At 39.9% G+C, this 16,930-nt stretch overlaps 2 protein-coding genes across 3 annotated transcripts in view; one reads left to right on the top strand and one right to left on the bottom strand.

Moving 5' to 3' along the window:
- The window catches only part of rb1 (retinoblastoma 1), a 55,226-nt gene that overhangs the window by 23,664 nt on the left and 14,632 nt on the right, over window positions 1-16,930 (top strand). For both annotated transcript variants that reach the window (XM_063011521.1, XM_063011520.1), the window contains one exon: window positions 11,322-11,437. In XM_063011521.1, the coding sequence (XP_062867591.1) occupies window positions 11,322-11,437 (116 nt within the window). The remainder of the gene's footprint in view (window positions 1-11,321; window positions 11,438-16,930) is intronic.
- LOC134330410 (lysophosphatidic acid receptor 6-like) lies at window positions 3,524-5,277 on the bottom strand. Its single transcript, XM_063011530.1, has one exon. The coding sequence runs from the start codon at window positions 4,826-4,828 to the stop codon at window positions 3,806-3,808; it is 1,023 nt and encodes a 340-aa protein (XP_062867600.1). The 5' UTR covers window positions 4,829-5,277; the 3' UTR covers window positions 3,524-3,805.

A 16,930-nucleotide genomic window follows, 5' to 3' on the forward strand; every position in this document is an offset into this window, starting at 1 on the left:
CAATCTGATACGGCACCTAAAAAATAAACACTCAGCCGAATACAGCGAGTTTATTATTATATGATGAGAAGAGGAACCGGCTGTCCACTTAAAGTTTGTTTACTTTTATTTTGTAAAAATAATAGAACATTAAGCAATAGCTTGGATGCAGGCAATTGTTTTCCTACAGCACTGCAGAGCTATTCAGTTGTTAAACATGTACATTGGATTAATCTGAATAACTGTAATGTACCTGAAGTGTGCACTGTGTGAACAGTATTATCTAGTTCTTATCTAGACAATATGTAGAAAATACAAGTATCGGTTTGAGGCTCGGTATCGGATCGGGATCAAATTTAATGATCGGGAACGAAAAAACGTGATCGGGACAGCCCTAGTTTTCTCCCAATTTAGCGTAGTCAATTTGTCTTCCTCTGCTGGTGGATCCCTCATTGCAGTCGAGGTGGGTATATTGCTGCTCACGCCTCGTCCAACCCGCACGCTGCCCTTAGTGGAACCCTTTTATAATTAGTAAACGGCACTCGGGTGGCACAGTGGTGGAACATGCCCACAATGGCTCGGCTACGTCCGAGGTGGGGGGGTCAGCTGAGCAGCCTAGCCATCGCGAGGTGCACTTCCGTTCTGGTCTCAAGCCTGGATTAAAAATAAAACTGTGCCAAATCAGGCATGCAGATCTGAATGATTCACTGTGGCGACCCCTAAACATATACACAAGCAGACGAATTATAGCGAGTAATAATTAGCGAGTGTAGAAATTGTGAATGACGTTTTGAATCTACAGGGCTGTGACGTATTTTCTTCACCTCTGATGGTTTCAGATCCTCAAAGTAAACGTGATCAGATGCAGAAGCGCGAAGCGTTTTAATGGACTGACGGTCATGCAGAACTAGTCAGTCATGCGAGTCTTCCGGTTGATTGAGCTACAGTAGCTCATCTGTTGGATCTGTAATTCAGCTTACTTTACACTTCTGGTAATCAAACGTACACAAATCGAACCTGCACAGACTTGAGCCGCTCAGGTGGCGCAGCGGTAAAAAGACACGCTGCAACCAGGGCTGGATTCTGAGAGCGTGGTATCGAATCCAGCTCTGCTTCACCGGTTCGAAGGCGAGCTTCTAACTACGTTTGTCTTGAGAACAAACGCGGGAAGTGACGAGGGGTTTAATGATACCACGTCCAAAAATGCACGTCAACAAGTAGCGAGCGATCAAAGTGTGTGCACGTAAAAACAAAGAGAAAAAATAAATGAATCTGAGTGGATTTTGCTTGGATTGTTCTGTAGTGAGTTGGAGGTTAATAAATATTTTTGCAATGCAGCGTTGGTGTTATGTAGAGAACAATGAGGTCAGAAATACTGTAAAACTTGTGTGTGTGTGTGTGCGCCGGTGTATTATGATATAAACTGTATTAAGCCCCTGTACAACCTTTTACACACCTCCCCTGAGTTTCTCCTCACGCTGTATCTTGTGTTCTCATTGGCTGTTCGACACCGCACTCATTGCCAGCCGTGCGACTCAGATTGAGATATCTGAAATGGATCCGCTTGGATCGAGTTGTTGGGTAGTTCATACTCGGCGATTGAGAGCCGAGTTTCGGCAAATCTAGCACCGACCAGTCGCCGAGCGAAAATCTGGGCAACAGTCGTGTAGTGTGAACTAGGCATAACAGTACAGTATCTAAGTATGGGCCCAACAGTGGCAATCTGGCAGTGGTGGGGCTCGAACCAGCAACCTTTTGAGTACTAGTCCGGTACCTTAACCGCTAGGATACAACTGCCCCAGTAATCACAAAAATCATCAGCCTAATTGAACGACTTTGCATTGAAACATTAAGCCCATTGTGTGTGTGTGTGTGTGTGTGTGTGTGTGTGTGTGTGTGTGTGTGTGTGTGTGTGTGTGTAAAAATGTGTATCTTTTGTTTAGACTGGTTTGTATCATTTTAGCTGATAATGATCCAGCACAGGGACCAAAAATGACCAGTTCAGACAAACAGGGATGCTGTATGTTAATGGTAATAAAATCACCTTTCTGTGCGAGTATGAACTTTTAAGTGCAATTTAAATTAAGCTTCAATTGACTTACCATGGTATTTTGTTCCCTTCACTTCTCACGCTGAGACTATGGAGCTGTCCACTTCGGTGCTGGGTGCAAGTCCGGCTGAAGTGTCCGCTGAATGAAGGGTGTTCTAAGTGATGGAGCTCTTATAGACGGAATATATTTGTACGCGCATGCGTGAGCAAACATCGTTGTCCGTCTGTTTGAGATACAGCTGCACATTCTCAGCACATCAGTAACAGACATGCGCTCGTACTGTATATAAAGATGGTTTATTGGTAACTCCTCAGCTTTGGGGTCATCTCTAGTGCTTGGGCTGCTTACCAGCATGTTCATAATTTATACATCGACCAAGCATAACATTATGAGCACTGACAGGTGAAGTGAATAACACTGATTATCTCTTAATCACGGCATCTGTTAGTGGGGGGGATATATTCATAGTTAATGTGTTAGAAGCAGGAAAAATGAGTGTGTGAGAGGATCTGAGTGAGTTTGATGAGGGCCAGATTGTGATGGCTAGACGACTGGGTCAGAGCATCTCCATAACTGCAGCTCTTGTGGGGTGTGTCCCGGTCTGCAGTGGTCAGTATCTATCAAAAGTGGTTCAAGGAAGGAACAGTGGTAAACCGGCGGCAGGGTCATGGGCGGTCAAGGCTCATTGATGCACGTGTGGAGCGAAGGCTGGCCCGTGTTGTCCGATCCAACAGACGAGCTACTGTAGCTCAAACTGCTGAAGAAGTTCATGCTGGTTCTGATAGAAAGGTGACAGAATACACAGTGCAGCACAGGTACAGGGCTGTTTTGGCAGCAAAAGGGGGACCAACACAATATTAGGTGGGTAGTCATAATGTTATGCCTGATTGGTGTATGTGTTTTATTGACAATTGTTGAACCTCGCTGTGATGTACAGTTCACTCTTCCTTTGGGCTTTGTGTTCATCAAAATCTACCCACCGAGCCACCGTGCCGCTCTTAGGTAACATGTAACTTCCTTTTCTGAATAGAACCAAAGTGTAAAACATCAACTTAAAATCTTAATAAACAAAAAAAGTCAAATAAAGGGGCTTTTATCACTGAGTGCAGTATAATAAACGAGGATGGATGAATTAGAAACATTAGTGTGATTTTAATTTACACCCGAAATCACTTACTATCAAAATATACTGATATAATAATTAAAAAAAATCCTTAAAACATAAAAACCAAAATAAAAGTAAATAAGCACAAACACCTAAAAAAACCCAATAAATACCAAATAGAAAAGTACACATAAAAATGATGATAAATGTTTAGTCACAGTAACTAACTCGATAATTTTAGGGATGGTTTCTTTATCTGAAGTTTAATGAAATCAAAAATTAAAAATAAATTAAAATAAATTACAAATGAAATATTAATCAGTAGTTAATATGAGGAAATGTATTTGTATATGTATTGCATACATAAAAAAAAATACAACGTTCAATGTACATTTAGCAGATGCTTTTATTTCAGCTGACTTACAATCTTTTGAGGGTTAAGGGCTCAGCAGTGAAAGCTTGATGATCGGATAAGACCTGGTTACCTTCTAGTCAGCAGTCCTGTACTTTAATGGCATAATTAATGAAGCATAACAGTGATTTGCAAACACACCAGTGGCAGGACAGAACAAAACAGAATTCACATGGAAACACTAAGTGTGGAAGCATGTTAAACTGATATATTGCTGTTGTGCTTTATTTCCCTGTTTTTATTACCAGTTTCGGGTCCTCATAGCGAACAGTCAGTAGAGCTGAATGCAGTTTTTGTAGTATGTGAAATATTTGGCGATGACGTCTTTTTGTCCGGACCATCGCAGAGCCTCGTTGTGGTCTGTACAAAAGAAGACCGTCGCTTAAAAGATTTCTGAATAGTTTCTGAGGTGAAGTAATAGACAACCGGGTCAAAGCAGCAGTTAGTTACTGCAATGCATAGTGTTACAGGGTAAATACACTTCACCACGTTCACCAGGGCGCAGTTGGTGATCGTTTCGCTTCGGACCAGGGTGTAGAGGATCAGGTTGACGTTATATGGGATGAAGCAAAAGCAGAAGATGAGCAGATGCACCACGATCATGCGCAGAATCTTGGCCTTGTTTACTCGCCCTTCGCCTTTGAAAGCGTTCAAGTTCCGTAAAGTCCTCAAAATCATCACGGAACAGAAAATGTTGATGAGCAGCGGGATCACGAAGCCCAGAGTCTCGATCACTATGACTACGTTGGATAACGTTGACTTCCACTGGTTGCTGTTGAAGTTTTCGAAGCAGTAAGTGGTGTTGTCCTGGCTGGACGTTTTAAGCTGAACCACAGTCGACAGACTGACCGAGAGCACAACCAGCCAGATGGCGCCGGAGGCCATTTTTGCGTATCTTTTAGTCCGTAACGAGCGGGAAGCGAACGGATAAACGATGGCCAGAAATCGATCGGCGCTGATGCACGTCAGGAACAAGACGCTGCCGTACATGTTGGTGTAAAACAACATAACGGACATTTTACAGAGCACCGGCCCGAAAGGCCAGTTCCGACTGATGAAGTAGAAGATCCGTAAAGGCAGACTGAACACGAAAAGGCTGTCGCAGACCACCAGGTTCAGCATGTACGTGGTGGTCTCGTTCCTCTGCTTCAGCGTGCAGGTGAAGATGTACAGAGCCACCATGTTGAGGAGCAGTCCCAGCACGAAGACCACGCTGAAGGTCGTGTTGTATAGAACGTTCTTGAACTCATCGTTGGTCGTGCAGTTCGTGCTGCTGTTCATCGTTGCTTTGAGGATAATTCAACAGATAAGACGTCTAGCCATTTGATTTTGTGCGCATTGCTTTATCGTCCAGGTTATAATCCACAATCTGCACGCGCGTTCTGATCTCGCTTCCCAGCAGATCTTCTGGTTTGGATGTTAAAGTTCTTTCTGAAGGTTCGATGTGAGTTTGCTTTCTGGTTTGCACTTTCATTCTCATCCACACCCGTCTCAGCTCGCTTTCTTACTTCTTTTGATGTGGCGTCTAGACAAAAGCACCTTTTCAAATAATACATTCCATTTCAGTTCATTGTGCTTTCAGTGTGTCCTCATTTGACGGCTCCCTGGCATCCAAAGAAGGAGAAAGAGAGGATTAGATTAGATATGTAGAACTTTGTCATGGCTCAGTGTGAATACAGGGCAGGGCGAGTTTATTTGTACACACCTTTCATACATAGTTGCAATTCAAAGTAGGGCTGCCCCGATTGGTCGACCTAGTCGATGCATCGTTTTTAAAACTATGTTTATAAATGATCCTTTTTAATTTCTACAATGTTTCCATTCATATAAGCGTTCTTATGATTTCCCTCAGCGCTACTTGCTGCGTAACTCATTAAAAATAAATGGCAGAATGAATGGGACAGTAAACCACACAACAAACTGTATAAAAATAGAGCCGAAGATTGGAAAATGCTACACTAGAATGGTCGTCAAAACCAAACTATTATTACAAGATGCCGGATCGGATACTCCTGAACACTAACACATAAGCACCTTCTTACAGGGGAAACCGCACCAACCTGCCAATCATGTAAAACCACACTAACAATCAAACACATATTAAAGGACTGCCCAACACTAAATATAGAAAGACCAATTTGTCATCACACTTAAATCTAAAACATCATTTATAACTTGATTAAAATGACATACACTTAAGATTAGGGCTGTCAAAGTTAACGCGATAATAACGCATTAACGCGACCTCAATTTAACGCGATTAAAAAATTAGTGCCATTAACGCAAATTCTAGTTCATGTTGAGACTTGACTGGTAGAACCAACGTTTTAATGTCGGACTTGCCACCGTTTTTCATTTGCGGTTTGTTAACATAATGTAACCGATCGTGGTAGTGATGCACTTGCATAATAAAGAAATAAATACACGCTATATTCACAAGTTGTCGGGAGCAAAACACTTTATTACACTTAATTAACTTTTTCTTCTGTACCGAATACCGGAAAGCTGAGTCGAGCACGTTAGTTCATGAACTATGGAAGCCCCAAAGGGTCAAAACACACTCACTTCGTGTAGAAACGTCCATCAAACCATCGTCACGATACAACCACAGAAAAGTCTGTTACAATAACTACGCCTTATCCCACCTAAAGCACCGCTGATCTACAATGTTTGCTGATGGAGAAATTCTAACCTACAATCTGACATTTACTGCCTAGTATGTGAGTGAATAAACTCCCTTACAGTTTTCTCTTGTCCCAGCAGTTTTTAACATAAGTACATTTAGCATAAAATGTGTTCACCATTTTAATTGTAACATTTCACTTAAAAATCCTTGTTTTCTATAACATTTACACAGATTTTTTTTAATGCGATTAATCGCGATTAACTATATGAAATTCTGAGATTAATCGCGATTAAAAATTTTAATCGTTTGACAGCCCTACTTAAGATACAACCTACGTTCTTGGAATACCGTATTCCTTAGCACAATTTTTGCAGTTGCCGGGGCGCTCAAAGTGCAAAAAGCTTCTCATATGAATGCGCCCTAACTCTTACCACTTTGTTCACATGGTAAGTTTGGAGTGAATGTGTAGGTTAGAATCTGGGCTCATTTTGTCGTTACTGTACGTCAGACTTAATGAGACGTGCCCACATCTCACTATTTTATTTCTGCTGTAAGTTTAAGCACTTTGCTTTGTGTACGGAACGCCATAAACACGTGCTGCACTTTGTTTAGCTGAGTAAATGTCACACTTCGGTGAAACGTCGACACTTTTATACCTGTACTGTTTTCACACAGGCACACCCATGATGCTTCTGCAGGAGGGCAATGCTCAGCTTCAGAGCTTAATCAGTATCACTGGTTTCATTCTCTGGAGTTTTTATGACTAAATCTAGAGTTTCTTTCTTGATTCATATTAACTGATGAGTAGTTTATCAGTTTGATCTTGGGCGTATCTGTACAGTTAAACTTGCGGCTTGTAAGTTTTAACAACCTTAAAAAATGCTTTTGGCACACATGTGGCACAGTGGTATTTCTGCTGTAAGTTTAAACACTTTGCTTTGTGGAATGCCATAAACACATGCTGTTTAATATGGAGCACTTGAGAATTTGATAATATGGACATAAACCTATTATTATGCCATACAGTTTGTTGTTAAAATAAAAGAAGCCTAAATTAGATTCTAAATTAAAATATTTGGAGGAAAATTAATTGTTTAGATTAATCGACTAATCAATAAAATAGTCTATAGATTAATTGATAGAAGAATAGTCATTAGTGGCAGCCCTACTTTAGAGTACTTTACATAAGGAAAAATTAAAAGCATTAAAATAATCCTGAGATTTAGAACCTCAGAGAGGCTTTTAGCAAATATACTGTAGTCACTATTAAAAGAACATCAAATAAAACCAGAGAGATAAAGTGCTTTACATACAGAATAAATATAAATAAAATATAGATCTAAGAACGTATTTGGTGACACAAAATAAAGATCTAAAGTGCAGTAATAATAGAAAAAAGAAATATCACTGATACTATATATCTAGTTATATGTATTTGGTCTATATACTTATAAGCACTTTCAAATAAGAATAACTAGGTATGTAGCATATAAAATAATAATACATATCTAGCACAATGAGCAGCAGAATCAGACGAACCTTGACCACCACGCGAGCTGTATGTTTCAGGTTTTCAGCTTCCTGTACCTCCAGCTTTGAATGAAGAAACGGCCGCTCAGACAGATAGACTGAAATGCTGTTTAAAAGGAGGAGCTTTAGCATGTTACCCTCCTACTCTGCCCCGGTTTCAGTATTAGTTCCCTTATGTTAAGCACGTCTGGCGTCTTTTCCGTCGTGAGAACCTTAAGCTGGTGTTTCCATGACTGACTGAGAACATTATGTAGTTTCTTTGGTACTCATACACATGAGCTCAGAGACCATCAAGAGGAAACAAGCAGTACAAAGGTCAACGGTTTGTTCCCATCAGATAATGCACCGGCTGATAACGGCTTCTATTCACACAGAATTATATTTACATTGCCAATCGTTTCCTGTTCCAAAATTAATAGTTTGTTGTAGATTTAAAGTCCTGTACTTTGCTAGTTATAACTTGTAGTTAAATTTAATTTTGTGTTTGTATGATTTGTGTAAATTCTATTTATTTAAAGTATCCTCCAGGTTCCTCTCAAGGTTTCTTCCTGTAATTTTAAGGGAGTTTTTCCTTTCCACGGTCGCCCTTGGCTGTTCAACAGGGGTTTTTGGTCTGTTGGTCCAGTGGCTTTGAGACAATGTCCATTGTAAAATGTAAAAAGTGCTATATAAGTAAATTTGACTTGACTTGAACTTGTTTCATGTTGGCAACCTACAGATGAAATCTAATGATTTATAGATTTGCAGTATGATTAATAGACATGGATGTCAGTGGGTAAAGTTGGTCCTAGTTTTCATTTTGCATCCTTAAAAATACTTAAGATAATAATAAGATAATTAGATTTAATACACCATGACCAGTGCGCTGTGGTAAATTATGCCAGCCAACTGCTGCTGGGATCCAGAGTTCGAGCCCCCAGTGGTGTTATCGGCCGGTCAGGCGTCTACATACAGACTATTTGCATTTAACAGAATTAACGAATCACAGATCCTACTTTTTATTGCATTTTACTAAATGTCACAAACACTCCACAATAATTAAAATACAGAGCACCATAAAGAACTCACAGAGGTAAAGTTATATTAGATATTAGACTATGCTAGATACCTGGGCGTTGTGGAATATCAGGGAATGAAAAATCTGACCAGTTGGCAAGAGGAAAAACTCTCCAAAAAAAACCTCAAACTTCCACCAAAGGACATCAAACCCCTTATAAACAACAACATTAAAATTAAATGGCAACTTGAACGGAACGAACGAACAAACCATAAACTACACAAGATTCACCACAACGTCAGAAATAAACCAAAAATACACTATAGAAAATGTACAGGCCAGATTATCTACACTAGGTGTAGAAGAGGCCGTTCCAGACTGACACGTCAACACTTAATACTAGAAGAAGACCCCAGACCTTGTAAAGAATGTAAGACACCCATCACCATAAAACACATCCTGTGTGGGGTGGGGTCTTTAAACGCTGTGTAAGGACCCTGATTGGCGGATAGAGGCGCCTGTGCAGAGTGCAAGATCCAGCTTTTATACGGATTTTATATGGCCCGCGTCTTAAATTGCATTATTTGTGGCCCGCCAGCACAGTCAAAAATAAATAAATTATACAAATTCAAAAAAATACAAACGATTAACGAGAACAAAGTTTATCGTGATGTATTGTACTAAAACAACGAGCTAACAATTTCAGTAGAGAAATCTTATGACCAGTAATAATTTAGTGAAACTCTGTGTTCCTGTCTCGTTCTAAAGCTACGTTAACCTTTTTATTCGTAAATGTGCTCTGTCTTTTAGTCTTTGAGTTTCTGAAAGTTTTACATTGTTAGTAATTTAGATAGCTTGTTCTGTATGTTCTGATTTCTTCACCAAAATGCTCACATTTGGTTACTTTGTTGTTTTTGTGTGAAAATAGAATTATTAAATAACAGCGTATTTTAAGATAAGACTTTATTGATCCCCTTAGGGAAATTAACTTGTTACAGCAGTATGAAGCAAGGGAAAAAAAACAGAAAGAAATACAACTAAGTGAAAAAAATTGCACACAGTGTGTTGTTATTTACTCTAGAAAATGTCCCTTCTAAGAATAGGCGATGTACTGTACATATATTAATGGAAAAAAATAATATATACATTAGAAATATGAAAAATATATTACGTATTGCACTTCTTATTACCAGAGGTGGAAAGTAACGAATTACATTTACTCACGTTACTGTAATTGAGTAGTTTTTTTGTGTACTTGTACTTTTTAAAGTAGATTTTACAACCAGTAATTTTACTTTTACTTAAGTATGTTTTGCGTCTGGGAAACTGCTGCAGTGAATTCTGGGATGGAAAATAAACTGGTGCTAAAATAAAGGAGCTGTTATCTAGGTATAGAGGAGGGAGGGAAGGGCGATTTTAAAAGTTTAACATGTTTGGAGTTTGCTGTTTCGTTATTTGATAACATAGTCTGATGTCAAAGAATGGTAAAGTTTTGTCTTATACATCTTGAAGGTTTTCTTTGGGTCATTTAGTGAAAGTCACAACACTTGTAACCGTGACTTGTTTTGAGTTCTGAGATTTGCAGTATGATGTTGTTTGGTATTTGTTGGTGATGAAAAGAAGGCTGGTCTATAGAATCCACAATTAATGCCAACTTCAGTGGTTATACAGTTTGAGAAAGTTTTATGGGATGGTCTGTACTGAAATGACACATTACACATCCCTAAATGTTTTAAATGTTGTATCAACATGTTTTTTACTATTATATTTTAATTCAAAACAACTATTGTGAGATTTATATCCACTTGTCCTGTTTGCATTACACAGGAGACACCCCCCCCCCCCCCCCCCCCCCCCCACACACACACTGTTAAAAAAGTAACTAAGTAACGTTTACTATTTTAAATGAGATACTTTTTACTGGAGTAGATTTTTAGACTAGTAATTTTACTCGTACTTAAGTAAAAATTCATTAAAGTAATAGTACTTTTACTTGAGTACAATATTTTAGTACTCTTTCCACCTCTGCTTATTACACCATGAACATGTAAGTGTAGATATAAGTGACATATCACATATTATTATTGTAAGCCCTTTATGGTGCTTTATATGCATATATATTTTATTGTTCAAAATAATGTCATCAGGGACCCATGTTGGCCCTCGGGCACTTTCACATTATTGAATACGGCCCTCCTAGAAAAAAGTTTGGACACCAGTGCGTTAAGGGCTGCACACTGGTCGTAGGAGGCGTGAGCAGAAATATACCAACCTCAACTGCAAAAAATTGGGAATCCCCAGCAGTGGAAGACAAATTGACTATGCTAAAATAGGAGAAAATATGTATATTTTATATATATATATATATATATATAAACACATCCTAAATTAATGCCCAAAGAAAACAAAGAAACCCGACTTTTCTAAGATAGTATTTATACAAAATGCGCTGTATTAAAAGAAAACCAAACACATTTTGTAAAATCACTACTAGAAACAGTTATAACATCAAGTCTTACACATCTCTCATATATGATGTAAAGCAACAGATGTGGACAGATGTTAAACGTGGGTGGATGATTGGTGAAGTTGATGATAACACACATTTCTCTTTCTTGCAGGGTTCTCCGTTGTTTGAGCTTCTGAGTCAGGCGCATGAGGAGGGGTCCGGGGAGCAGGCAGAGCCCCCGGCCATGTTAAACCAGCCGCTACAGCACAACCACACTGCTGCCGATCTGTGAGTCACACATTCATCAGCGTTTCACAGCGGGACGCTTGATTACCGCGATTTCCTCTTACAACGACATTTTAATTCTTGATAAATGTCACACTTCGGTGAAGCGTCGACCCTTACAGTACACTGGTACTTTTCACACAGGCACACCCATGATGCTTCTGTGGGAGCGGTCATCACCGCACGAAATGCTCAGCTGCAGAGCTTAATCAGTGTCGCTGGAGTTTTTATGACTAAGTCTAGACTTTCTCTCTTGATAATTCTTATTAACTGATAAGTAGTTTATCAATTTGATCTTTACAGTTAAACTTGCGGTGGGTGTGTGTATGTAAATATAAGCTTGTAAGTTTTTACCAGTTTAAAAAAAAATGCTTATTTTGGCACAGTGGTACAACACGCTAACCCACCAGTACTAAGATCACAAGGTCTCAAGTTTGAATCTCAGCTCTGCTATTAGCTGGACACCTACACAGAAACATGATTGGCTGTGTGTTCGTGGGGGAGGGACAATGGCTGGAACAGGGATCCTCGTTGCTGGTGCAAGTGCGGCCTTTGCTGCCTGGTCGAGCCGCCTGCACGGGATGTGCAATCAGATGCACATGTGACAGCCTTGGCTCACCTCGATCGGGGTGGCGGTAACGTCGAGAGAGAGAGAGAGAAATAAGTTCCAGTTGGCCACCACTAAACTGGTGGGGAATAGGAAATAACAATAATATGGATGCAGATTTTTTGCCGTTGATATCCTTCATTAGCTCATTATTAACCTTACAGCCACCCACATGTTTGGATTTGACCTCTTTCTTGCAATAGCTCTTAATTTCTGAAAACCTGTAACCTTCATTCTTGTAGCATTATCTGCATGAACTAGGACGGGTTTCATGGAAACTGAGGCATCAGTTCCTAGTAACAGACTATGGGTGTGTTCGAAAACCTAGTGAGCTGCTTCGCTGTCTTACTGCCTACATGTGCAGCTGCCTCAGTAGAGATGATTCTAATAAGTCAATGACTTATAAGGCAGGTTATTCGAACACACTACTTAGACAGCGATTTCATCAGGTTTCGCATTTAGCATTTTGTCATTCAAACACATGGGATGGGGTGGCACAACACGCTAGCATGTCAACTAACTCTCTTCTCCCTATCTCCCTCCGTGTACCGAAAACGGTTAGATTCGCTGACAAGCCGAACTTGGGAGCGCACATAGGTTGACGTAAAATGCGTCTATATAGAGAGCTCACTAGCCTTTCGAGCTACCTAGCGAGCTACCTCGCTGTCCTACTGCCTACATATACAGCTGCCTAAGTAGAAAGAATTCTAATGTCATTGACTTATAAGTCAGGTTATTCGAACGCGCTACTTAGACAGCGATTCCATCAGTTTTTGCTTACTAAGCTAACACAGTTAGCATCATGCCATTCAAACCAATGGAATGAGGTGGCACAACTCACTAGCATGTCAACTAACATCTCCCTCCGTGTACTGAAAATGGTTAAATTCGCTGACAAGCCCGAATTTGCAAATAAAAACACTTGTGCACCTTTATATAAATTAAAAATCAATTCTTTCTGTTAAAAGAAGTTGTGCCGCACTGGGATTGCCTCCACCGCTAAGGCAGCATCGGATACTCACTCGTTCTCGAGTCAAAATAGCATTGAAATTTTAAGAGACCTTACTAGTGAGCATATTAAGGCGTCTAAGAATTCGAACAGCCTCCTTCTCGGGAGCGCGCGTAGGATAACTTAAAATGCTGTCTATGTAGAGAGTGCACTAGGTTTTCGAACGCACCCTATATACCTAAAAGTATGTGAACACCTAAGCGTAAGCTTGATGGGACAATCTTGAAGTGTGTCTGTGGGAGTTCGTGCCCCAATTTCTGTTAGTGCTGTTTAATGGGATTGTGTTTAATAGGAGCGAGTTCCTTCTTGCTTTTGTGTGCACAGCTGTGCTAAAATAAAAGAGCCATCCCAAAACTAATGCCACAAAATTGATAGAATATAATTTGAGTGTTTTTGTTTGATTTTAAGCCATTTGGGTACATTTTTGAGTACTCTATTGCCCAGTTGCATCCGCTCTGCTGCTTTTCTTTTTTTATATTGCTCAGTCTTTATGACAGTATTAAATTCCCTGATTATATCTGTTAAATATTTTTACTTTATTAATGCTGCTGCTAGTGTGAAAAACTTTTGAAACCTAAACTGCTTGGAGTCTGTGCAACACTTTATTATTATTTTCATTCATTTCATTTCATTTTCAGCATTTAGCAGACGCTTTTATCCAAAGCGACTTACATGATGAGCTGAACACGATGAGCGATTGAGGGTTAAGGGCCTTGCTCAGGGACCCAACAGTGGCAACTCGGTGGTGGCGGGGCTTGAACCATCAACCTTCTATTTACTAGTCCAGTACCTTAACCACTGAGTTATCACTGCCCTGATTATTATTCATGTTATTGTTTATGTTATTGTATACACTTAACATTCAGTCTGCTTCTTCAGTGTCAGGATGATTTAGCACGAAACCACAGACTACAGCAGGATCTAGACACAAGTCAGAAGTGGCAGCGCTGTATCGGTACACTTTTCTGCCGATACTGATACTGCTTTTTGGTTTTAGTGGTGGAACCTGTAAACACGATGGTTCGTCTTACGCACGCACAGAGGTTAGCGATTGCAGGGTATTGAAATATGAGTGCTAGATCTGAAGCACGTAAGTCACGATTTGAGGCGTCAGGGTTTTGTTCTGCACTGTGTTCATTCAGGTGAAGACAAGAAAACCAGCTCTAGCTAAAATATGCTGATATTCAAGATTCAAGAGATTCAAGTTTTACTGTCATGTGCACAGAAGAAACAGCAGTTACACGGTTACAATGAAATTCTTACAGACGTCAATTATGAGTATATATATATATACACCGACCAGGCATAACATTATGAGCACTGACAGGTGAAGTGAATAACACTGATTATCTCTTCATCACGGCACCTGTTAGTGGGGGGGATATATTACGCAGCAAGTGACATTTTATCCTCAAAGTTGATGTTAGAAGCAGGAAAAATGTTCGTCAAGGCCCAACTGGTGATGGCTAGATGACTGGGTCAGCGCATCTCCAAAACTGCAGCTCTTGTGGGATGTTCCTGGTCTGCAGTGGTCAGTATCTATCAAAAGTGGTCTAAGGAAGGAACAGTGGTAAACCGGCGACAGGGTCGTGGGCGGCCAAGGCTCATTGATGCACGTGGGGAGCGAAGGCTGGCCCGTGTGGTCCGATCCAACAGACGAGCTACTGTAGCTCAGATTGGTGAAGAAGTTCATGCTGGTTCTGATAGAAAGGTGTCAGAATACACAGTAAAAAGGGGGACCAACACAATATTAGGAAGGTGGTCATAATGTTTTGCCTAGTCGATTTCTATATACATAAAAACACAACTTAAACTAACAATAAAACTTGAGTATAAAACTTTTAAAATATAAAAACAAAAATAAACCAATGCAGCAAAAAACAGCAGTCATACTAAGGTGCAAATATGCAATGTAGTTTGTGCATATAGCAGCATTTATTTTACGGTGTGATTATGCAGTGTATTGAGGAGGTTTAAGGTTCATGTGGTGAGATGTGGATGTGAGGGTCTGTATTTGTTCACAAGCCTGACTGTGGTCAGAAGCTATTTGTTCTGTTGTTCTGGCCTTTAGACTTCTGTAACGTTCGCCTGCTGGCAGAAGAGTGAAGAGGTAGTTTTTAATAATGCTGTGTGCTCTCCTGACAACCCTGGTCTGATGAATATAAGCATTATAAGCGGTTAAACCCATTCCAAGACTTCAAAATAGCATTTTGAGAGCAACAGAGACTGTACCTTCTAAGAAGACTAAGGAAATTTGGCATGCCAACCAAAATTCTCAGCAACTTTTACAGATGCACAGTCGAAAGTGTCCCTACCTGCTCCATCACAGTATGAAAACTGCACTGCAGAGGACAGGAAGGCACTCCAGCGTGTGATTAAAACTGCACAGAGTCTCTGGAACGTCCTTCCCTGCACTACAGGACATTTATCAGACCAGGGTGGTCAGGAGAGCCCATAACATAATTAAGGACAGCACACACCCCCAAAACTACCTTTTCACTCTTCTGCCATCAGGCAAACGCTTTAGAAGCATTAAGGCCAGAACAACAAGACTGACCAACAGTTTCTACCCACAGGCAGTCAGGCTTGTGAACAAACATGGACTATCACACACACAACCTACCTCATGAACATTAAACCTCATAATACAATGCACAACTGTATATCCAATGACTGCTGCTATGCATATTTGCACCTTAAAACAACTTAAACAACTTAAAAATTACTTAAAATAATTTGTCTGCACCTTAAACGACTGCTGCTATGTGCCTTTTTTACTACCTCAGTTTATTTTTATTTCTGTTTTTACTCATTGTATATAAAAGTTTTTATACTAAGTTTTTATTCTGTTTATTTTTTGTTTTTATGTATAATAATTATATTGACGTTTGGAGGACAAAGTAAGAATTTCGTTGTACAGTGTAACTGCTGGTTCTTCTGTGCACATGACAATAAAACTCTTGAATCTTGTCATATCTTAGGTTGTACTAGGATCGTGTACTCAAGTTTGGTAAACGAGGTACCCCAAATGACTTTTAGAGAAATAAGCAGTGCTTAAACAGAACTTTCTGACCATGCTGTGTAGTAAACGCGACACACGGTCGACCTGTAGTCGGCCTGTTTTGACGGTTTGCTCAATAGGGCTCTAAAACAGCTGTGAACGGAAATTTAAAATTCCACTTTAAGCAGAACGGGGTTTGTAACTGGGCTGTCTGTGTTTAAATCAGTTTATTTCTGGCGCTTTGGGTAGTGAAGTGAAGGGCTGGAAATCCCCATGTTGTTTTTATATGCTTCCTGTCTGTGCGATTGAACCGCTGCAGTGATACTGATACAGTTCTAAATCACGCTTTTTTGATAGTGAACATCAGGACTTGGGATTTTTTTTTTCTATTATACTTATTTTTATTTTATTTATACATTTCGGGTGGCTCGATGGGTAGCACTGTCGCCTCATAGCAAGAAGGTCCTGGGTTTGATCCCCGGGTGGGGTCCTTTCTGTGTGGAGTTTGCATGTTCTCCCCGTGTCTGTGTGGATTTTCTCCGGGTGCTCCGGTTTCCTCCTACAGTCCAAAGACGTGCAAGTGAGGTGAATTAGAGATACTGAATTGTTCATGACTGTTCGATATGACCTTGTGAACTGATGAATCTTGTGTTATGAGTAACTCCGTTCCTGTCATGAATGTAACACAGAGAGCCATACACAGGGATCAGAGTCAATTATTAATCATTCATAATTAAAAGAACTTTTATTTTATTTTTGTATTTATGCATTTTTCCCACTTGGTCGTATCCAGTCCTCCAGTTATATAAAAAATTGAGCCATATTTAGCCTTTTAACTCACATTTTGTGGTTTTAGATGTCGCTGCATGCTTGCTGTTG

Source organism: Trichomycterus rosablanca, chromosome 16, assembly GCF_030014385.1.
Source record: "Trichomycterus rosablanca isolate fTriRos1 chromosome 16, fTriRos1.hap1, whole genome shotgun sequence".
Taxonomy (NCBI): domain Eukaryota; kingdom Metazoa; phylum Chordata; class Actinopteri; order Siluriformes; family Trichomycteridae; genus Trichomycterus; species Trichomycterus rosablanca.

What these genes read in the sequence shown, in the direction of transcription:
- LOC134330410 (XM_063011530.1), bottom strand. Translation starts at nt 4,828, where the DNA reads ATGAACAGCAGCACGAACTGCACGACCAACGATGAGTTCAAGAACGTT.